Genomic DNA, 24,209 nt, shown 5'->3' on the forward strand with positions numbered 1-24,209 from the left:
AAATACTTTTATACATTTTTAAAAAATTACATATAAAAAAGAATAATTGTATACCTGAATCAATATAATTTATGTTGATTAATTAAAATTATTATCAAAAAATACGTAAAATATATATATATATATATATATATATATATATATATATATATATTAATACATCTTGATAAATAAAATAATTACTTTTATCTCAACTCCTAACAAAATATGACTTTCAGTTTAATAAACGTATTTAGTATAATAGAAGTTATGATTTTACTATTTTTTTACTATAAAAAAATGAGAAAAAATGCACAAAAAATTATATTAAGTAAAAAAACTTGCATTAATGTTCTATATTATTAAAAATTAACAGTAATTTAGATATGTCAATTAAACTACAAATACTATATTCTCATCTTAATTTAATTATGATTAATTAATTTTAAAAAATAATTTTATTTTTATCTATCTCAGTCATCAGTTAAATTAATAAATTTTAGCCAGCTTGGTTTTTTTTTTTTGAATCAGTACTAACTTCTGAATTCAGATATGTGTGAATTAAACAGTTCACAAGCATTATATTTAAAAAAACAAGCCTTAATACAACAAGTTCTATTTAATATAACAATTCACAAGGGATAATATTTGTCTTAATGACATAGGATTGAAAAACTCAGCTCAAAGAAAAAGGCAAGTAATTTAATCCTACTGTCTAAATATACTCGTACTCTGTAATAAGGCAACTTTGAAACTTCATCGACCACATACCTTCTAAACACAAATATATTTAAAAATTTTAATAGGAAAATTACAGTACAGTACTGTACTGTACTGTACTTTGGTTGACTGACTGAGTAAAGATTTTTTTTTGTTAAACTCTAGAACCTCTATACTTTTTCCCATATTTCCTAAGAGTCCAGCTTTGTTCAAGGTGGGAACCACTCTTCTAATTTCACTGACCTGAGTACAGTAATTTCTTACTGCCTGAGTACTATGTGCATTTTAATTTGTGTACTAAAATTATGAAAACAAATTATTATCTTTTAAGAATTTGTCTTTTTTACAGATTGTATTTATCATCTTAATCTTTGGTTTCCAAAAATTGCTTCCTTATTACATGTTTTTATCTTATTCGGTGATGTTTTTATCTTGTTTTACACCACACCAGTGAAGAAGATGTTTTAAAGGGTACTTTTATCTATGTAGTGTAACATATACGCAAAAGCAACAATTATTTAATGAATAGTCTTTTCATAACAGTATATCTTAAATATTTTATAATTAGTAAAATAATAACTGTTCACTACATGTGATGAAAATTATAAGTTACAAAAGTGATATCTTTATAAAAAAAATTTGCATACTGGAAATCTATAACAGTGTATGGTTCTCGCTCAGGTATATAAATTTTTAACTGTACATTATTTGTAGCCTTATTTGAAAATAAAAGGTTATATATTAGCATTTAACTTTAAATTACATAACATGTTGTACTAACAAAAATGGGAAAAATCCCATTCTTGTTAGATTCTTGGTAAAATCAGTGTGAATATAAATAGGAAAAACAATACTTTGAATTTGGCAACTCATTTCCTTATTTGTTATGGTTTTTTGACAAAAATTGAGTTTATTTATCAAAAAATAAAATGAAGGATGTCAGTAAGTAGTCAACTATATCTGTGACAAACCATGTCAAGATCTGGGACAGACGGTCTGTCACACTGACTATCTGTCTCAGATTCAATTATCCATGTGAAGTTCAGCAGGTTTTGTTTTCAACATGTGCAGGAATTAATGGAGTAAGCTATCATTAACTTATTTTTAAAGGAGTAGCTATTAATATAGCAAGTTATTATATATTTAAAGATAGTATTAAATTAATCTGAAAAAGTTTTAACACCAAAAATTATTTCCTTAATTGAAAGATTAACCTTTGAATCAAGAACTGAAATAATGATAAAAATAAAGAATAAAGATGAATATATTTTTGTTCTTCTAATGTAAGTTAACTAAAATGTAGCAAGTAGCTGATGACTGAGACAAAACTCACAAAAAAGGAAAACAATAAAATTGAGTTTTAAGTATTTCAAAGAGAACTTAACTTCATCCTACTTATTTTCTCCAACAGTTAATACAAAAATATATATTATAGAAATAATATCACGCCCCTTTGAATTACAATAACAAATTTTTCAAATCGTAATATTTATTATTAGAGATATGTATGTTAATACCATTCATTAATAACACAGTTTTATTTTACTAATGAAGTTTAATAATTCAGTAAAACTGGATAAATTCAAGCTATAATCACAAATATGAGTGACACTAAAGTGATCGATTATACTTCCATATACCAAGGAACATTCAGTGATGTATCATTTCTTAAAAACACTAGATACATAGATTTTATATTATGTAGATGTTAATAATATCACAAGTTACTGTATTTTTTTACCATAATTCAACATTTTCAATAAGAAAATAGAATTTGAAAGGCAGGTCACCTAAATCACTGTATACCCTTCGCTGGAAGGAGTAAAAAGCTGAATCATAATTTAATTATTAAACAATTTTAAATTAGTGGTACATAATATATAACATATAACACAATCTTTATTAAAACAATATTAATGTTTTGTTTACATTCATGAATATTTGGCTATTTATATATGATGAAGATTGACACATAACAATTTACTTTAGGTACTGTTGTGAATATGAAATTTATTTGCACAATAATAGAATATCACCATATTCTAGTGAAACATAAACAGAATATCACTATATAGTATCACACTCGATACCATATAATATTTACCAATATTTATACAATGAATATAGCTCTGTGTGTGTGTGTATGTATATATGTGCATACACATGTGTGTGTTGTGTTTTGTTTACATATGTGATCATAAATGTGCCAGCCAAAATTCAATTGACTTATATGCATAAATACTAATTATGTTAACTGCTTAATATCCAAACTAAAAGATACATCGTGATGAACATTTTTCAAAAGAGACAGTAGAAACTTTGAGCTATTTCATATTTTCCTTATATAAGAAGTATGTTCAAAAATATCAGAGTGCAAAAGATTTAAACCGTTTACTTAGTCTATTTATAAATGCAAGAACAATCTTAAACAGTCGCAGTTTAACTAAAAAGCTCCTTTTATTTTACAATAGAACAGTCTTACTAAGTAACAAACCTGCATCAGTTGCTCATAATAAATTTAGGAAGCAGTTTGTATTGCTATATGATTTTAATGTGTTATTAACCATATCAGCTACAATTCAAGATATTCCTACTTTCCTATATATTATGTGTAAGGAGTAGCCCTGTTTTATTACTAATACTTGTATTTACATTTTATAGCTCTTTAGTTTGTATGGCAATGACAAAACGTGGAATTTATTCTTAATAATTGTTCATTAATGGCTTTCAAGAAGAGAAGAAATCAGTTTATTAGTAAATATAGACAGAATATTATGTAATATTGGAGAAGCTGATGAGAAAGAAGTTATGATTTAAGAGAATGGCATGAATAATCAGATGAATAGATTTTAATCTGTTTCAAACCTGTAGAAGAGCAAATACATATTTATGAAATACCAGAAAGAAATAAGACTCGGCTACTGAGGGGAATTACATATCAGGGAGCCAGAGGAACATTTGATCTATTTTCTCAAATTATTCTTTTTTTTTTTTAAAGAATAGAAAGAAGTTTTTCAGTGAAAATGATATTGTGTTATTACAGTGAATCACTAATATATATATATATATATATATATATATATATAATTTTAAAAGCAATTCATTTTAAAAGAATAGAACAACCATACTCCTCTGTACCAATACAAATTAATTTACATTTATATCAACCCTAAATACAGAACAATTATCAATTGTTCTGTACTTAAGGTTGATGTATTAAATATAAATTAATGCATATATATATATATAAACTGGGCAAGGTAGTGAAAACACATATAATACAAGGTTTGGTTTAAGTCTATAAACTATATCAAATTCAAAAACTACATAAAATTTGAAAGTACCCTACCGTGTAACCTTTTTCCTGGTTTTCTTGTTTGGCTAGTAAACATTTTTGTTCTATAGATACCTTGCTATATTGTAATATCAAATTTAATAATTATGTTATCCATGGCTAATATGAGAAAACCCTTTGACATGATCTTATCTTATGAATCAGTTATCATTTACTATCAAAATCATCACACATTAAATTGTTTTGGGAATTAAAAATTATGAAAAAATTACTACTGTCAGAATTTTATCTGAGTACGTGTGTATGTTTGAGATTTGAGATTGGTAATCATTTACTTTTATGTTTTCTTCTGATATTTTAATTAACAATATTCAGCGTAATGGATCCACCTAAGCAGTAAGATACAAGAAAGATTACCGGCTTATAATATTTGTTTTTACTAAAACAAATGCTTTATAAGCCAATAATCTGCAAAAACACAACATTCTTTAGGGAAAAAAGTAGAATAAATCAATAAAAATATCTCCTTTATATTTTGATGCTTTGGTGGATTCATTAATCTGAATATTATTTAATATTTATGTATATAAAATAATGTGATAGCAATGTAATAATATGTGTTAATATAAATTAAATCCTAGCTGTTCATTTTTCATTTTATCATCCAAAACTCATAATTTATAAAAGAATTGAGCAGGAAATTTAACTTAGCAGAATATGAAAATGAATTTGATTTGTATTGTTTGCAAACCTACTCTATTTAAAATTGTTCAGCATTTTTCGTAAGAATTAATAATATTTTAATAAATTAAATTTATTAACCTTAAGATAAAATTTGTTCATTTTTTTCAATACATTATGTCTATATAAAATAAACCCACCAGATTGGTCTAGTGGTAAAACTCGTTATCATAAATCAGATGATTTTGAAGTCGAGAGTTCTAAGGTTCAAATCTTAATTGAGGTTACTTTTGTTTGGATTTAAATACTAGATCATGGATACTGGTGTGCTTTGGTGATTGAGTTTCAATTAACCATATGTCTCAGGAATGGTCGACCTGAGTCTGTCATGTAGTCTTCAGATTACATGTTTACAGGTACATTCACACAGATACTGATGTCACTAATGACTTTAATCATTGATGCATCTATAAATAAAATTTCTAAAAAAAAATAAATACTCTGATAATATAAGTTTTATGTTTTCTTTTTATCAATTTGAAAAATAAAAATATTGCAGAACATTTTTTTAAACTATACATTTTATCAAACCGTAAATAAGTAAAGAAATAATGTTACCGTTTTGACAAGTTTATATCATTTTGTACTCAAATATGGTATATTAACCATAATTTTACTGCTATGATGCTTAATTGCAAATTCAAAGATGCTAGTTTACAATTAATTAATAGGCAGGCGACAACAGGAAAAATTGATCATGACTTAGGGATTTTTGATGATAGGAGATATTTCATCATAGAGAGACATTTGTTTGAGAATCCAGGGTACGTATCGAGGAACATATGCATACACACCTGGAAGATGTGGGTGTGCACATTTTATGCCCCAACTAACTATACCTCCAACAAACCAGCGATCTTTGTTCTCTTCTGTTCGACAAAGCAGAGGACCACCTGAATCACCCTGTTAAACAACAAAAAAGTAATTAAGAAAATATTATATATGTGCAAGTTATAATTGGACGAGAAAATTATAATTGGAATATTGAAGTTTGATAAAAATTACACTGATAGAAAGAGTTTTTGACTAATTAAACGTTTATTGTGTTTCTAATGTAACTTTTTAGGCTGAATTAAAAAAATCTGTGATCACTCTGTAACAGGCACATTTTTTGACAATAACATTTTATATGAATTGCTTTTTCAGAATTTCAGGTTTTTTTTTTAATAGTAACAAATGTATATAAAACAAAAAATTTAATTGGTTTTGAACTGAAGGTGAGACAAACTTACCATTATGAAGGCTGTATACATAGACTAATTAATTCACTGATATGTCATGACATGTTGAGCAGACTGTTTAGTCAGTGATACTTAATAAACAAAAATTAATATAAAATTATTTATATTTTCCTCACATATTTATTGTAGATGACCTAGTGTGGTTTCATTCTGTTTTTTCTAATGACTTACATGCTGTGTGAAGAATGTTGTGTTAGATATAAAATAAATATGCTTAGGAAGAGTGTAAATTATCTGGATAACTTCTATTATGTGTGTGGATATTTTAATTTAAAAATTAGAGGTGAAGTTTGACTCCACTAGTTAAAAAATATTAACCCACCGGGTTGGTCTAGTGGTGAAAGCGTCTTCCCAAATCAGCTGATTTGGAAGTCGAGAGTTCCAGCTTTCAAGTCCTAGTAAAGCCAGCTATTTTTACACGGACTTGAATACTAGATCGTGGATACCGGTGTTCTTTGGTGGTTGGGTTTCAATTAACCACACATCTCAGGTATGGTCGAACTGAGAATGTACAAGACTACACTTCATTCACACTCATACATATCATCCTCATGAAGTATTATCTAAACGGTAGTTACTGGAGGCTAAACAGGAAAGAAAGAAGGAGTTAAAAAATATTATGAACTATAATTTGGCTGTAAATTGGGAATCAAAATAAGAATTGGTCCCTTCATATCTGCTGTCAACCTGTGTGAAATATCTGACACAGTCTATATCAATGGTTGTCTGCACATAAGCTTTGCCATACCCATAGTGTAGCACAAAACATAAGATCATTCACTGGACTATTAATTCTGTATTACAAAAATAAAAGGAAAAAGAAGTAACTCCAAACACAAAGTAAACTGTACTTTATTAATCTATTAACTTTATATTTTTAGATTTAATCTACTTTCTTTGGGTATTTAATACCCAAACTTATCACTTCTATAAGGCCTGTAATTCACAGTGAAGAGTTATTGTACCATATCCTCCAAAACATCTAACTGTAGAAGAGGCATCCCAACTCCGTAGGGGAAGACCTTGTGACGATTCCGGTTGCCACACGAACTTCCCCATTCCTAGCCCTGATAGGCTTTAACGGGAGATGTAGAAGAAGCAGCAACTAAAGTTCAAAATGAGGAGTAGGTGATCCTACTCCTCATGCTTTTGAAGCAAGTATCACTTTCGGTGAATCTCATCTGATAAGTCAAAGCCATTTAGTTTGGGATTTGAAATTGCTCAAAGCAAACTTCTGAATTTTAGATAGAAAGAGAAGAATCTTCTTCAGAATGATACTAAATTATGTTTCTTTTGCAACCATTAAAAAGTATTTCAAGATTTTTACTCTGAAGAAAATTATTTAGTATATTGGAAAAATATTTGTGTTATGATCGTTGTACTCAGTCATATAAAAGAAGACAGTGGAGACTGTACATTGTTTTGCACAATGTGAACAAATTTCCTTCCACATTATTAACTTATGCAACTAAAATAAAGGAAACATACTAAAATATTAAAATCTGTTAGAACAAATTCAGTATGACAAATTGTTATTGTTGGGCTGAATTCTCTGATTTAAAAGTCATTGGGTTGTTAATGGGGTTGCAGCTTTTTGGTGGTTTTTGTGCTGATGAATCAGCAGAGAGAAGAAAAGTCATTTTGTCAAGAAGGAATGACCAAAACATGAATCATTTACATCTGGACAGAAAATTTTGTGTCCTTCATTTGTCAATTCTGACATAATTCTACCTCACTTCATATAAAATTAGGGCTTTTAAGAATCTTTATTAAGGTGATTGTAAAAAATGAATTGCTGAGTTACATTACTCAGAAAACATTACTCATTAAATTTCTTAATGTTAGTGATGCTAAAATCACAGAAGCAATATTTTTGAGATCCTGAGTATGAAATTTAACTAAAGATGGAAAATTTAAAAATCTGTCAAGCCAAGCTCAGGTTGACAAATCAACACAAGCATCAGCATGGGGAGGGGTCATTTCAAAGTGTTGAAAATGGTTTAGGATGTTATAAAGCCCCAAACCACCATGAGATTATGGTGAATTATTACAATCATATAAAGTTGTGGAGTGTAACATGTCCATCAAAATTAATTTCTTGGACTCCCATCCAGATCTCTTCTCAAAGAATCTTGGTGACAAATACAAGGAGTATTTCCAAGATATCACTACCTCAGAAAAGAGATATGAGGGACAGTAGAGTGTAAAATTGCTTGTTGATTACTGTTGGATATTGAAGAGGGTTGGTGTAAGAGCCAAACACAGAAGGAAAACAACCACCATTTACATTTTAGGATGAGAAGTGTCATATTTGCATATAAATATACCCATTTCTTTCATGCTTAACATATATGCCCCCAAAAAATATGCATAATAGAGAAAAATTAGTTACATACTTAAATTCTGTGGGAAAAATTTTGTAATTATAAAAATTTTCCCCCTTGTGGCAAAAAAATTTTTATATTATTTATTTATTTTATATTTATAGCATTTTTATATTTTATTGTATTTGCTTAAAAGTGGTTTATAATTCCATCCAATATAATTAGAATAATTTAACAAAAACAAAATTGAATAATATTTTAAGTTGCACGAGTGCTGAATAATTGGAAAGAAATTTGGGAAAAATGTGAGATTAGGTACGTTATACGAGTATAAACCAATCTCAAGAGAAAATAAAATTTTCTAAAATGATCATTTGATCATTCATGCTTTTATACTAATTTATTTCCTAATTCTGTGCTATTAATGTTATACTGTTTTTTTTTTAAAAGTATAACATTAATAGACGTTACCATTCGCATCATATAAGCTGACTTGTTAATGTTATACTGTACTGGGCAAATATCACATTCTTAAGATGTTATGGAGGGCATGAGAATCTAAGGGTTTCTGAAGAAAATATCAGAGGACTGTATGCTTATGCAGTTCATATCTAATTTGTGTATTTTACTGTTAGTTCCAGATACTGGGAAACAAAAGAAGTCCTTACTGTTTTATACCTTCTCACAGATTATAATTTTTATTAATGTTTAAGTCAAAGAGATAGACATATAGCTTTTTTTCTTTTAATGCTGCAAAGAACCACTTTAGTTAGAATAATTCAAGTCTTTTTTGCCGATCTTTTGGCCTTTTAAGTTCTTAGCTTTTACTTTCTACCAATATTTAGTCATTCTTAATGATCTTGCTTTACGATCCTCTTCTGAATAAACCCTTTTTGTATAATTAAAAGTTCTTATTTTAAAGTTGGTATTCGGATCTTTAATAACAAATTTTTATTTTTCGGATTTATTAAGTAAATCTTCATAAGTCAAATTTAATTCTTGTATGTCTTCTTTAATTTCTTTGATCCATAATGGCGGATTTTTTAAATACCAAAATTGATCGATAATTCTCTTAGTAATCCTATCCTGCAGTAATCTTAACAAGTGTGCACAGAAAGAAATTTGCTTCTTTTTCATAGTATCAATTAAGGATTCCAAGTTTTCGTACAGAAATTTATTAGGCAATAATCTGTACTAGACATATAGCTTTATATTATTCAAAAGTAACTAGTTTTTAATATTACTGTACATAATCAGAAGTAAGTAATTCTTAGATCAGCATGACAAAATCATGTTTATGCTGTTTTAAAATAATGAATTAATTATGACTCACTTTCTTAATGCTGAGAAATATGGTTCCAGAAGATCTTTTCAAAACTACATTGTAAACTTTGAATGTAATTGCACTACTGTAGTCAATGTGGTACATTGTCGTTACTAATGTTGCAGATGATTTTGATGGGTGTTTATTGTCTTAATTTACTATTTATAGTTTTTAACATCTTTAAAAAATTATATTTTTTAAAAAGTCATATATAAATGAATGTGTGTATAATTCATGCTAAGTATTTTATTTGAAGTTGAATTAACATTCAGTACTTTCATAGATGTATGTCATAAGCATGCAATATGTTTGAAAAGGCTGCATATTTGTTTTTTTATTTTTCGATTTGATGTTTTATAGATAATTATTTTAGTTAAGAGGAATTATTTTAATACACTTTGAAGGTGGCTGTGTTGTTTATTTCTAATATGAAAAGTTGTAGAAAGTTGTGATTGTACTTTGCAGTACACTATAACTTTGGGTGTGGTTTGTTGGTTAAGTACAAGGAATATGTAAATCTTGTGCAGCCTTTGCATAATAGTATGATGAACAAAGAAATGTCAATGTAATATTTTATTTACCTAAGTTAATTGAGTGGAACACATTTTCAAAGTGTTGTAGCAATATTTCAGCTAGGAGTGTGAATTCATTGGTTTAATTGAATTCAGTAATTATCATTATGATTTCAGCAGTGTATTTTAACAGTATACTGCTGTTTTTTTTAGTATTTATCATAATAAGCTGGTTTCTTAAACAGATGTGCAAATGAATGCATTGATTGTGTCAAAGAATAAAAATCTAAAGTTGCCTAGTATAATATAATTCATGAAGCTTCAGTTATATCTGAGCATTTAGACAAGTTGTTTGATATCTATTTTATGAAAATAGGTATAACCATTCTCGCATTAGTAGTGAAAAATTTATCATCCAAACACATTACTTGACTCCAGAATAGTCAGATCAATAATACTTGTTTACCTACCCTAATATTTCTACTCCTTCTTTTTACACTTTTTATTTTTATTTTAGGAGGAGAGATCTAGAATTGAATGGGGGTATTAATGATGTATGAATGTAAATACATAAAATAAAAATATGCTAAATCCTAAATGGGAAATGGAACTGGGACTTATTATTCATAAACAAGTCAAATAGTTCAGGATCAATAGTTTTTATTGCCCAAGGCAATATGACACCCATGTAAGTAAAAGAACATATCTGTGAACCTTAATTATAAATGAAAGTATTTCAGAATATGTTATTTTTCAACCAACAATGGATTTTGGCTGAACAGTTTATGGTTCTGATGGATTTCTTCCCATGCCATTCAATTCAAGGAGTGAGTAAATAGGTTTTCGATTACAAAGCCTGAGTTTCTATCTGAGTGGTTTTCATTTTCTGGAAGAAAAGAAAGGTTTTTTGCAGCAAACGTAAAAAATTGCCTAGTCATTGTAAAAATCATTAATTAATATTTTTAATTATTAAATAATTAAAATATAAATAGATGGGATAACTTTAAACAATTTTTGGGTGGAGTTATTGGTCTGTGCTGAAATTTCTTTTAGTAGACTGTTTTACTTAGCAAGCAATCTCTTTTTTTCCTTACTCTTATCCTTTTACTCTCATTAAAGCTTTAAGAATGATCTGGCCAGCTTCTATTAGGAATGAAGCCTGCCATTTGATTTTTCTGTTTGATAACTCTAAATAAACCTAATTGGTTGTTGAGGTTATTGGCTGAATTCAGGCCTCACAATTGCCTTTAAAATATGACAGTACAGAACATTTAATTTACATGGCTTATTTTTCTGCAAAAATTTACAAAAACTGAAAAGTTTTGCGAAACCTTTAGCAACAGATTGAATTTAGCAACAGAAATAGCAACATAGAAATAGCTATTGAAATAGCAACAACATTATTCATTGTTAATAAGTGGAGTAATGCTAACTACCTTAATATTAGTAAACTGATAGAATAAGTGAATATTTTCATAAAGATGAGTTAAAAAACTATTTTTCTGTTTGTAACTTTTTCTTAATTTCAACTGACTGAAAATGATTTATATTTTCTTATACACTCATATTTCATTTTTGTCTGCCGTTTCTCCTCAATTTTGTTTCCTACCAAATTTTTTTGTCATAAGTAACCAACCATCTTTAGTTACTTAAATTATACATTGCGGCTTGTAGGTAATACGTCTACCTGTTGAACTAGAAATACCAAATATTTTTTTGTTTATTATATTTCATTATAAAACCAAAATAATCATGTAAGTTTGCTACTATTAATACTATTTATTTTTTATTCTGTACTTAGAATTAGAACAACAGTTAAACCAATGAAGTACATTTGGAAAGTAAGATTTGTTAGGTTTGTAAAAATCATCTATCAGAGCTCTACCATAAATTATCTTTTTACTCATTTTTCTAAATTAGAAAAGCATTTACCTTAATGAAAACAAATTTTTGTATTTCCTAGTTAGAGAATTAAGTCAAGTGTGAAAACAACTAATTCTATCTTGCTCAGGTCAGTATTAATGTCATAATGCTAGCAGATAAGGAACTTTGTAAGTTACAGAAACAAATAAAAATCATTTGGTAGTTAGTCTGGGCTGTAGGGATAATACATTTGTTCTCAGTAAATGATGAAATGAGTTGCTAGGTTCAAGCTCAAAAGACCATTAGCAACACTTACAGCATGATGCACATTCTCATACTCTTCATTGATATTTAATTTTTTTTTAAATTTTAATATGTGAGGTTTGCTTGTTATTCATTAATGTTTATTTATAAAAACAAGATTTATTTTGTAATTTTCTAATGTATCTTACTTTTTGTATGTCCCTCTCTGAACTCTTGGCTTATTCTCTAATTGTTCTACCACTCATCACATTTTTCAACACATTTCCTGGCAATGAATATTATCAATTATCATAATTTTTACTCTTATAAAAATGATAACAAAATCTATTTCATAATCAGAAGGCCCTTCTCTAATTGAGTTTAATATGGTAAACACTCAACATGAAATATAAACATGATGTTTTGTTTCTATAATGCTGTCAATAATTAGCTAAAACATGTGAAAAGTTAATGCGTATAAATTAGATTATGATTGTTGCAATAGAAATGTTAACAAATGGTAATTACTTTATGAATTTTGTATGTTAGGTGCTACAAACCATAATGATTGTAGACGTTATGATACAGGTCTTATGAAGTCGTAATACACAACCTTATCAAGCCATATGCTGATCAAGTCATATGGATCTTGTTAAATCATAATAAAAGCAATACTGTCATTCTTAAGATTAAAAAGTATCCCAGTTAGACTTGTTAGAGAAAGTGAGAATGAAGTAGCTTCCTGTTCCCTTCTTCACTGAGAAATGAACTGTTACACATCAGGGTTCCATAGCAACCAAAATGAAAAGATTTAAATCGATTAAGACAAGTATAAGAAAAAGTCAAGGTTAATATAAAAACAGGTAAAATGTTGCTGTATATTATTAAAATATTACAAGATATTCTATTAAAATAAATCAATAAAATAAAATAACCTGGCAAGCGTCTTTTCCACCCTCAGCATACCCTGCACATATCATTCCCTGTGTTACATTAAGGTCACGGTGCTCCAACCATACATTACATAAATCACGATTTAATACAGGTACTTGAACTTCATTTACGGCTGCTTCATATTCTGACACTGGAATAATAATTAAATTTCATTTAATCATAATTCTTAAAACATTTACCATTACATTACATTTAATGAAACTTTGTAATACATTATATTTATATAGCAAATCATCATAAAATTATCATCAGTTATGAGAACAAAGAAAATGTTTTGGTTCAGTTCCATCAGATAATGAACTGATGTACATGTCCACATGCTACAACATTTAGACTGAAAAAATACATTATAGATAAATGGAATTATTTATTAACTGCACAATTTAAGATGTTCTTATAAATAGTGTGTACAAAAACTATGTTGGTGGAATAAAAGAGTATTAGTTTTGGGTAAGACAATTCACTGAATTCCTTTCAACATGGTGATTCTGCAGCACCTAGAATATCTTCTACTTCTTAGTACTATCCAGGGAACTGAAGGATGTGAAGTAAGGTAAAATGCCATTGGTCAAATTTTATAAACTGCTTTCTTTGGATAAGTTAAGAATGCTGGGGTCCAGTTTATTGGATATTTTAGGCAAATTTTTAGTGATTAATGACCATAAAAGTTAAACAACTTTAATAAAAAGAAAGAGTACCAAGCTAATTTTGCTGTACTTTCAATCAGTTCAAAAGAATATAGTTATTTCCACTCAATCAAATAACTTTAGTGTTGAAAATATTGTAAATGATAAGATAAAGCAACATAATGAGATAATGCATCCAAATAAACCATTACATTCAAATTTGTGAATTGAGTAAATGATTAAATTAATTCAGTTTAATATTGAGAATATAATAACGTTCTTCTGGACTGAGAATAAGCAGTGTGAATGAATTTCATGAGTAATAAATAGAAAATGAGATAATACTTCTACTGTGAATCTAACTTAAGATAGCCAACTTATATTTACCAGTTAAACTAGATTTTGTAAAAATTAGCTTACTCAATGAAATTAAAAGTTCACAATTTTCAAAGGTAGTACTATTATTATCTTAATTATATCTTTCTTTTAATTTCAAAAGAATTTTAAAAGCATACAAGGAACAGAATATACTAATTTGAATGTGCTATGGACATTCTTTTTAAATTTTTAATTTAACATAATTTATACCAATTGGGAAACTCATGATATCGTTGTTGGCCAACTAGCTTTACTGAGGTTCAATTCCTAGCAAACATCTGGTGTTTTCCCAGTTTTTATTTTCCTTGTTAAAATGTTGGTGCATGAAAAATCATATCGAAAATAAACTAAAAATAATAATAATAATTCACCAATAAAGAAGCTTGAAGCTTGCATGTAAGAGTTTAGTATGGAATATTTATAGCACATGAAAAATGCTAATGCTGAGCAGAATTCTGACCTAGAAACTTCTGCACGAAAGGCAAAGCCACTACACTAAGCAGTGAAATCAGCATTATTTGGATGTGATTTAAACAAGCTTTAAAAATATAAACAGTAATTATAAATTAATTTTTTTTCAGTAAGGAAATATAAAATTATATGAAATAAAATCATTTAACTTTAAATCATAAATTCACTTCAGAGTAACATTATAAACTAAGAATGTTTAATTAGCACTTAAAAAAATAAATTTGACAAAATTATATCCAGTTTAACTATAAAAACGTTACAGCAAAAAAAAATATAATTCTATTTTTCGTTTAGTACTGATGGATTTTAACATAATAAATAATCTCATTCCGGTCTACTTACTGGAATGATGCTACTGAAATTAAACGAAAACCTAAGTAAATAAAATATTTACACTGAAATTGGAATGCTTTCCAAAAGACCAACCCCATAACAAATTTCTATTCTGTCCTTTCAAGAGGAAAACTGCATTGATGAAATGCAGTTTTCTTATATTACTATATTACTTATTGTATTACTGTATTGTGTAAGCATACAGTAACATAAACTGAAATTATTTCCATTTGTGCTTCATCATGAAGTATAAAAATCATAAAATTGTTTCATTGATTTAATATAACACTTACCATCTGTATCTTCTCGTTTACCCCAGCCAATAACAGTACAGACTGTACCAGGAACAAGATCATAATTTGCTGGGGGCAGACAAACAGGTAGTAAATGCTCATGAAATGTTACTGGAAACTGAAGCTGGAGAAAAACAAAAAAGAATTAACATTAAATTACTGGAAAAAAAAATAAATATAATCATTTGCAGATTATGAAAATTATTAAACTAAAATTAACAAAATTTGTTGGTGATGATAATTACAGTACAACTTTGGCATGTGAAATCTGTTAAACTGAAATTCATGTAAAACAGCAGATAAAAAACAAAATATTTAATAATGACTAGAATGTATTTACAATAACTTAATGATTTAAATTGTATGGTATTTTAAAGTGTTATGATTAAAATAAAATTATAATTAATACCGTAAATAAAATATATTAAGAGTGTAAAAACAAAAAAAAAAATGATCAAACAGACAAATACTAAAACTCAATTTAATACGGTATTAAAAAACTAACCATATAATAACACACAGAATAGTTTCTTAAAAAAAAATTAAACTTGAAACAAACAAATACAGACAACCAATATTTCTACATTTCTGATTATAAATTGTGAAATGCTCCTGCATACAATTTTTTTAAGTTAATAAAATCCTTTATCAAATGCATTGACATAAATTCTAACACTTAATAAACTACCCATATTTCATAAACAAGATAAGTGATACTCCACACAAGAAGATAATCTAAACCAACACTAATGCAATATTATTAATGTTATCAAACTTAAAAGCAAACGCAAGAAATTGTCAAAATTCATGGAATAATGTACACATTAACATTATAAAATATTAAAATACTTCATTTTCTTAAAACAAGCATTGCAATTATCCTACAGGCACTCCTAGTTCCAGCATCCAAGCAAAAATATTTCTATTATAAATAAAACCAGCAGACATCCTTACAAGCAAGTGATAAACTTACAAAATAATAAATTAACCCAGAACTGTTTATGAAATCTTTCTCAAATTTCACTATAACAAAAGTACATAAAACACATTTTTAAGATATATAGAAAACAAACCTGTCAAAATAAATTCCTATTCAAAAAAATCCAAATTATTCAGCTTCAGATAAACTCAGCATCTAAAAGGATAATTAAAGGGTAGAATAATTCAATGATTGTGTGAATTTTGTGTGAAAACATGAAGTACACACAGGTAAATATAACAACATACTACTTGACAACAATACAAAATAAGTACATGAAATCAATGACAATAAAAGAGAAAAATATCACACTGATGGTTTTATTAAAAAATTTAATAAATTATTTTTATAAAATAATTTATATTAAAAAGTATTAATTTAAAAAAGCAGGACAAAGTTAGATTTTTGACTATAACCCAAAAAAAAGCATAATGAATAGAATGCTCTCATCAAACTAACATATTGCCATTGCAATATATATCTTTAACTGCACAGACTGCAAGAAATTCCATGTTGATTCAAATGATTGAAGTTTCAGACAAAGGTAAACACAAAAAAGGCATTAAACAAAGTTAGCATTATCAAATATTTCATTGAAGCATAAGCAGGATTTGACTGATGGAAATATGACTGTTGTAGAATGAAATTGGCAGAGTCTTACAAAAGATAAGAATGAGATCATCTGATTGCAATAATGTGGTAAAATTTCTTGACTGATGCTATTGAAAGTCTTGGACAGATTAATATAATTTTCAATTTATTTTTATCATCCATTTAATATTATCTGTAAGATTCAGTCTGCATTTTTCTGTGTTATGATAAAAGTTTGGAACCTGATCCGGTTCCGGACTTTTATCAAGATGTAACTTAATGATGGCGCTGTTGGGTTTGTCGATTGTAATTCTAGCAGTCTGCTCTGCATGCATCTCACGCCATTCAGATCCCATCACTGGAAAAAGCTCTGAAGCCACACGTCATGCCTCCTCACTAGAAAGATGAGCAGCAGGCTGCCCAAACTTGTTCATGACCGCTTTGTACGCGCCTCCCCAAGTATCCTCATCCAATTCGGCAATAAGCTGTTCCCAGGCATTAGCTTTAGCAGCCTTAATCGCATCTATAGGAATCTTCTGTGTGGATCTGTATTCTACTTGTAGGCGATCATCTACATTGCTATGGCGCATTGTATTGTTACCTCAAAACAAACTAAATTAAAAGTAATGTGCAGTGACGCATTCTACAGTGATATGGACTAAACTCTTTCCTTTCCTGTACCAGATGGACTGACCCCCTTTCTTTCCCTGTACACTGTTTTTTTAAATTGCATTTATTCTGGACTGAGCCCGTTTTTTCCCTGACCAATTATATCATATTATAGATTACATTCAGTATTATAGCAGAAACTAATTTTTCAAAAAAATTGGACTTAACCACTTCTTTTCCTGTATCCTTCAAATGATGCAGGATTTAGGTCAAAAAAGGAAATGCAAGTAACTATTCTGGAAGCTAAAATTATGTTTGAAAGATCATGGAATGAGATTTCTCCGCAGAATAAAAAAAAATTGTTGACATGTAAGATTTTTACTCCAGGCTAGCGAAGTTACTGACGTTGCATGCGAAGAAGAAAATTTAGCGGAACGGGGCAATAGTCTGCAAAACTGATAATTGTCAAATGCATTGTTTGAAGATTATAAAGACCTTGACAAAGATTTAGAAACGCATGAAACTGTAACAGATGATGATGTAGTGGCTTCAGTACTAGCAGAAATAGATGGGGACGTAGGTAATGACAACGAAGGTAACGATAGCCACAATGATAAAGATATCTACTCACCAAATCTTCCAGAGCTGCAATGAAAACCGTTTGCTAGTTTCTCATTTTTGCAGAAATTGCTAATGAAGAAACAAAGTGCTTGTTTTGATTTATAAAGGACCTTCAAAAACTGTATTACAAACGAAATGTTCGAAAGAAATCAAAATAACCGGCTTTTTGCCCAAAAAGAAATTTTTACAATCTTTCTCTATCTTCTTTTACTCTAACCGTATTTGTATTTATTATTGCGTATTTTTTTTATATTATTTTATTGCGTAAATAAATTATTATTATTACTGTTATTCCCAAACTGTGCGCCGCGGCCTCTTCATAGGGGCGCCGCAAAATATTGTAAAAGGTTCATAATTAATTGAACCAATACATTTATAATTATTAATTTAATGTTAATAAAGTAAAAAAATAATGAAGATAGACGAGTTTTAATTATTTTTATCTCTTACGTTCGAGTAGTCATGCTTTTCCTTAGGGAAACTTACTTTTTACTTTTACTACGGTAGGGTACCATGGAAAAATTTTAATTGAAAAAGGGCGCCGCGACCCGGAAAAGTTTGGGAACCACTGGTGTATTACAATACCCGTTTAGATAGCATATTAAAGTACCACTAAGCTATCTAAACATCGGTTATTGTGACTATCGGTTATAATGACCTAAATCGTCGGTCCCTTGGACGTCACTATAAACGATATTTACTGTATTTTAATCAGGGAAATTTTCCTCTACCAGATTTGTCAGTTCTCATTTTATAGTGTAACCATATTTTTAGTCTAAAGTAATTAAAAAAGTAAACTATGTTAATTGAGCTACCTGAAATAAAGCAACATCATTATCATGTGCAACTCCCATGTTATACATTGGGTGAGGTAAAACCCTCTTCACCTTTACTTTCTGGCCAAAATAGGAATGTGCATGCCGTCTTGTTATTCCCAGTTGTATTGTCCAACCTGTTGGTTCTCCTTGTGTAAAACTGAAAAGAATCATATTTTTGTTATCATACTGTTGTGTTAGTCCAAACAGTAATACATATTTTCATAATAAATGTAAAATTATAATTAAATGATGATACTATTTATTGCATTATTATACGAACAATCACACATTATAGTACTGAGGACATTACACATTCATTTATTAAAATTCATTTATTCAATTTTTATGAAGTTTATCATAGAAACATCTAGATTGTCAACTTTTTACTGAGATTACTGTTGATGTTATATGAAGTAAAAATCACATTAAGTATAGTTATTTTAATTTTAAAACTTACTAAATAATCTTTTATTTACGGTCAGATTGTAATAAAAAATGATAAATGCAATCTAGATGTTGTAGCAATTTTCTTTCTAATATATTATCTCATGTCTGAAAATGGTAAGATGAGCACTTTCAGAGCAGTCAGTGTTAGCTGTCAGAAAATAAGTGAATAGACTTTTCATGTGCAGTGGTAGAAGATTTTTATAATATAATTTTAATTGTTGGAATATTTATTATATACATAACTGTAATAATCCTTAAGTGCAATTAACTTTTAAATTTATAATTAATGCATTATAATATGTGCTTCAGTTTATAATCTATAAGTAAATACAGAATAGGTAAAACCGTTATAAATAATCTTTCTATTGCAGAAAATATATTGCTATTTTTTAATTTTACTGGTGAGTACTTAACTGTACTCACCGACTAATTAACTATCTCATTTAATAATGATTTTAATATGTAAACATAATATACTTATACATAAATATATATATATATATTATTTTGCCCAACGTAATGAAATTTAAACAGTTTTTTGGTTTGGAGAAAATGGTTTCTACCATCTACCATTGTCAAAATTATGAACTAAACCTGAGATTCGATGAGGGAAGCATCACAAGATTGATAAATACATTAACGCATAAGAATTAGATTGGAATTAAATGTGAATATTATTTGTAAAGATCTTGGTTTAGAAAAATGGGATGTCTGTGCTTTTGATAGCAATTTTATTTGGAATCTCAAATGGCAGAGGGCTGTTAGTTTCACCATCATTAGCAAAATACAGTTTGGAATCAATTAGTTTTTTCAGCATCTTCTTTTGTGTTTTGTTATTTTAACATTGATTAATTGCAATATAATTTTTTAATTTGGTGTTTAAATGTGTTTTCAATAAAATAATGTAGAAAAGAATTCTAGTTGGGTGCATAGTATGACAATTTTTTCAATGAACAAAATTAAGGATGTAATATTTATTAAAATAAATTCAATTATCTGAGAAATATCTTAGCATTAATTTGCAAAACATAAAATAATGTAACAACAAATCAATTAAAAATTAACTTAAAATTAATAAAAAATTAAATCAGTTTTAATGGAGTTAAAAGTGATTCTTATGTCAAAGATAAACAAAACACCCATTCTTTTTGACAAATTAAAGGATAGTATTCATCATGTTTTACATAATTTTATTCCAAAAGCCCCACATTAGTGTAGGAATATATAACTGTCTCAAATAAAACTACTTCATGGATGAGCTGAGGGTTGACATAATATGCTCATTAATGTGCAATGTGTACATGCATAATTTTTAAGTTGCAGGTACAGTTCCATCCAAAAGATCATAATATACATAATTGCAATGATTAATTTATTCTAGGTGTTCACTGATGTCATTAGGGAGAGAACACACAAGAAGAGGCCCTTAACTTCTTTAATTTTTATTTAATTACTAAATTTCTGGCACCAACAGTGTACATATTTTATGACTCTTATTTTAAAATATATTGCTAACAATTTTTTTCTCACTTAACTTGAAAAAAAGAAACAGCAGGAAACAAATTTTTAATCAAGTTTCTGACAATATCTCATTTCTGTTGATTGAAAAACAAGTGCCATTAAAATAGGTTTTACCATTCTCTGGATTACTTATGCATATAAATGTAGAAAATAAAAAAATGTTTTAGGAAATTTAATTTTCCATGTTTATTTAAGTATATACCTCATTACATATGATACTTACTTCCCAACACAGTGTGAAGCAGTAAGTACCCACTGATCTGAAATTAATACTCCAGCACAATAAAACACTTGTTCTGGACCTCCAAGTAATGCAGCTAAGAATGGCCAGTCTCCAGGCGTTGACTCAACTCCACCAACAATGCGTTTTTGAGGCCGTTCTGGTAGCTGTCGTCGCATTCCACATGCTAAAAACAAAACAAGAGCTTAATGACTACATATAATCATACCTTTTCAACTTATTAGAAAAGTTGTTTCTGGATTTTACATTTTCATCCGAAACTACCTCAAATAATAAAAAATATTTTACAGAATGTTTTGTGAGTCATCATTAATTTAAAAAAAAATTGTGAGCTCTTGCATATTAGGTATTTAATATTAGATGATGATTATTTGACTTCATACACATATTGTATGTTTTAAAAAGTTAAAATAACAGAGAAGGGAGCTCAAATATTTTTAATTAGTATTATTTCTCAATTATATATCATCATGCACATATATTGTAATGATTTTTCTCATGATTTATTTTTTTATTCCTTTCTATCCTTTACCAGTTTCTTGTTAAATACTGTCTGTATCTTACATTCAAAATGATCTGTTTCAGATATTCTAATCTTCACTGTTTCTCAACAATGTTCTTCTATTATAATCAAATCTATTTACCCCTTCAGACCATATATATGGCCCACCAACCTTAGTCTTCTTTTGATATAATTCTACTATAAAATTTTCTTTTTTTAAAATTATCTTAAAATCCTCTTTATTTCTTGCTCTATCTCCTTTTTTTCTAGTAATCAATTTTATAAGATTTTCTGTAACTCCTAATTTCCAAAACCTTTTATTTATTTTTTTTTTTTTTCACTTTCCAGTTGTCATATTTTTTCTACCATATAGCAAAACAAATCAATTCATACAAATATATTTTAAAAATGTCCTTTTTAATCTGAAATCTACGTTTGATACCAACGGATTTATTTTCTGCATAAATTTCTCCACTTTCATACTTTTCAAACTTTTTAAACCCCATAATTTGTTTATCCCATTTTCATTAACTTGGATTTATTTCTCTTTACTTTCAAACTTAATTCTTTCCAAGCAATGAATTGTTACTACTAATTCATTAATTTTTCTAACTCATTTCTTGTTTTAGCTTAAATAATAGTCACCGAGACTTAATATTTTAATTCTTTATCCTTAAATTGTGAACTATCAATTTAATAACAATACTGTACATATAATAAAATTACATAATTATTTAAACATATTCACACAAAAAACCACAAAAATATTTTTTTTTAGGTCATTTAGATTGTGTATTAACAAATGTACATATGAATTATTTCTTTATTATCAAAACCCAACAAATAGATATGTCGTGATAGGGAGTCACCGATGATGTGATTAAGTTTCAAGTGGCCTTGGATTCAATGAACAATGGAATGTTGATCTGTGAAGCAGCGTATATTTTGGGTAAAATAGTTCTTGTTAAGCAAGATGATTGTGAGGATGAACTAGAAAAAATCTATGAAACAATTAAACAAGACTTGACTTAATATTTGATACAAACAACTTCAGGAAGAAGATTAAAGGATTAAGGTCTCCAGATAGAAACATCTAAAGAGAATAAACGGTCAGAAGAAAGGAAAAAGCCTTTCACAAGCGAACAATGGAGAAAAATCAAAAAGAACAGAAATAAATAATTATATTTTCCATCGTTCATAGCTAGCAATGAAAAAAGCAACTAAAACTGCACTGTACTTTATAAGGATAAAATATATGTTCTTAAATGATCAACTGTAACATTAAGACACAACTGATATTATATTCAGTAATCTATAAATATGTTTGATAAGTGCAGTTTTCTTTAATATTGAATCTTCCATCCTAAAATCACAAAACTCTGTTTATAATTATCTTTGTTATTATTATTTTTTCATAGCAGGAGGTAAAATTAATTACCCAGCCATACTGTTTCAATGGATTATGCTACAGATTCTTTGAGTAATGTTGTTCTTTTTAACTGTCCTAGTATCTTTGATAACATAATCCAGTTGAAATTAATAAAATATATATTTTTTAAATTTATTTCTGAGTTTTGTTGTATATCACAGCAGCTTAACAATAGTTATACTATCCACCTTTCAAGAAACCCCCTTTTTGATAGTTCATCAGAAGCATTTGTCTATTAGTTGAATTAATACTAATTTAAAATTTTAACCCTCCTTTGATTATAAAAATTGTTTTTACCATAATCAGTGCAATGTAAGTCAATTGTAGAATATGCTTCACTATTTGAGCATGTTCGCAGTTCATTTAACAGGTTACTTCTTGTCTTATGATGTTGCCTCCTTAAGCTAGGAGTAAATTTAGCCACAGGCAAGTCTTTTACTGTTATACTACTGGAAGTTACATTCCTGTAAGGAAACAAAAAGGAAAAACAAATCCATTATTAAATAAATCACATAAAGAATTTTAGCAATTAAAAATTTTTACATGCATTTTGAAAATCACTGATTGTATTGAATTATAATTTGTACATTTATATAACATTTAATCATTGTAGATCAGCATTTACACAGCTTAGATGCAGGTACTCAGTAATTCTCCATTTCTTTAATTTTTTCATACAACTAAAATTAAATGGTGGAACTTGTCTAAACAACTATTTTATTTTGTGATCACATGTTTATGAAAGGCTGAAGGATAGATATTTTGTGTAAACAGCAAGCGTTTTCCTGTGAATTTTGTAATTTCTTTACTGTGGGTTTTTAGGTATATAATAAATTTATATTTCAAACATAAGATAAAAATGCTAGACTATGTTTGCTACTCATCTTTTGAAGCCAGAATGAACAAATCCACTGGCTCCAGGAAAGCTCATTCTTTGTAGGTGGAATTTTATAAAAAGTATTTTTTAATAGTTACTTATGATGAAGTGTATAACTAAGCAAAATTTCAGTTTCTTTGTACCAAGAGAATGGAGATAATGTGAGGTAATAGCCATTCCCATTTGATGAATTAGGTTTATGAGACAAACCCTTATAATCCTTAGGTGTCATTAACAAACATTCCATTTTTAAAAAGGTTTTTTGAGTACCTTCTGA

General features: G+C 28.0%; 1 protein-coding gene across 4 annotated transcripts in view; it reads right to left on the bottom strand.

Annotated features, from left to right (window-relative positions):
- LOC142334226 (atrial natriuretic peptide-converting enzyme-like) overlaps window positions 1-24,209 on the bottom strand; it is a 145,791-nt gene that overhangs the window by 12,480 nt on the left and 109,102 nt on the right. For 3 of the 4 annotated variants that reach the window (XM_075382077.1, XM_075382078.1, XM_075382079.1), the window contains 6 exons: window positions 23,353-23,519; window positions 21,107-21,290; window positions 18,913-19,072; window positions 15,298-15,421; window positions 13,178-13,326; window positions 224-5,638 (listed from right to left, as the gene is read on the bottom strand). In XM_075382077.1, the coding sequence (XP_075238192.1) occupies window positions 5,438-5,638; window positions 13,178-13,326; window positions 15,298-15,421; window positions 18,913-19,072; window positions 21,107-21,290; window positions 23,353-23,519 (985 nt within the window). In that variant the 3' untranslated portion in view covers window positions 224-5,437. Of the gene's footprint in view, window positions 1-223; window positions 5,639-13,177; window positions 13,327-15,297; window positions 15,422-18,912; window positions 19,073-21,106; window positions 21,291-23,352; window positions 23,520-24,209 lie in introns of those variants that run through there. The other variant, XM_075382080.1, reaches the window with a different exon arrangement.

The sequence above is a fragment of the Lycorma delicatula genome, chromosome 1 (genome assembly GCF_047948215.1).
Source record: "Lycorma delicatula isolate Av1 chromosome 1, ASM4794821v1, whole genome shotgun sequence".
In the NCBI taxonomy this organism is placed as follows: Eukaryota; Metazoa; Arthropoda; class Insecta; order Hemiptera; family Fulgoridae; genus Lycorma; species Lycorma delicatula.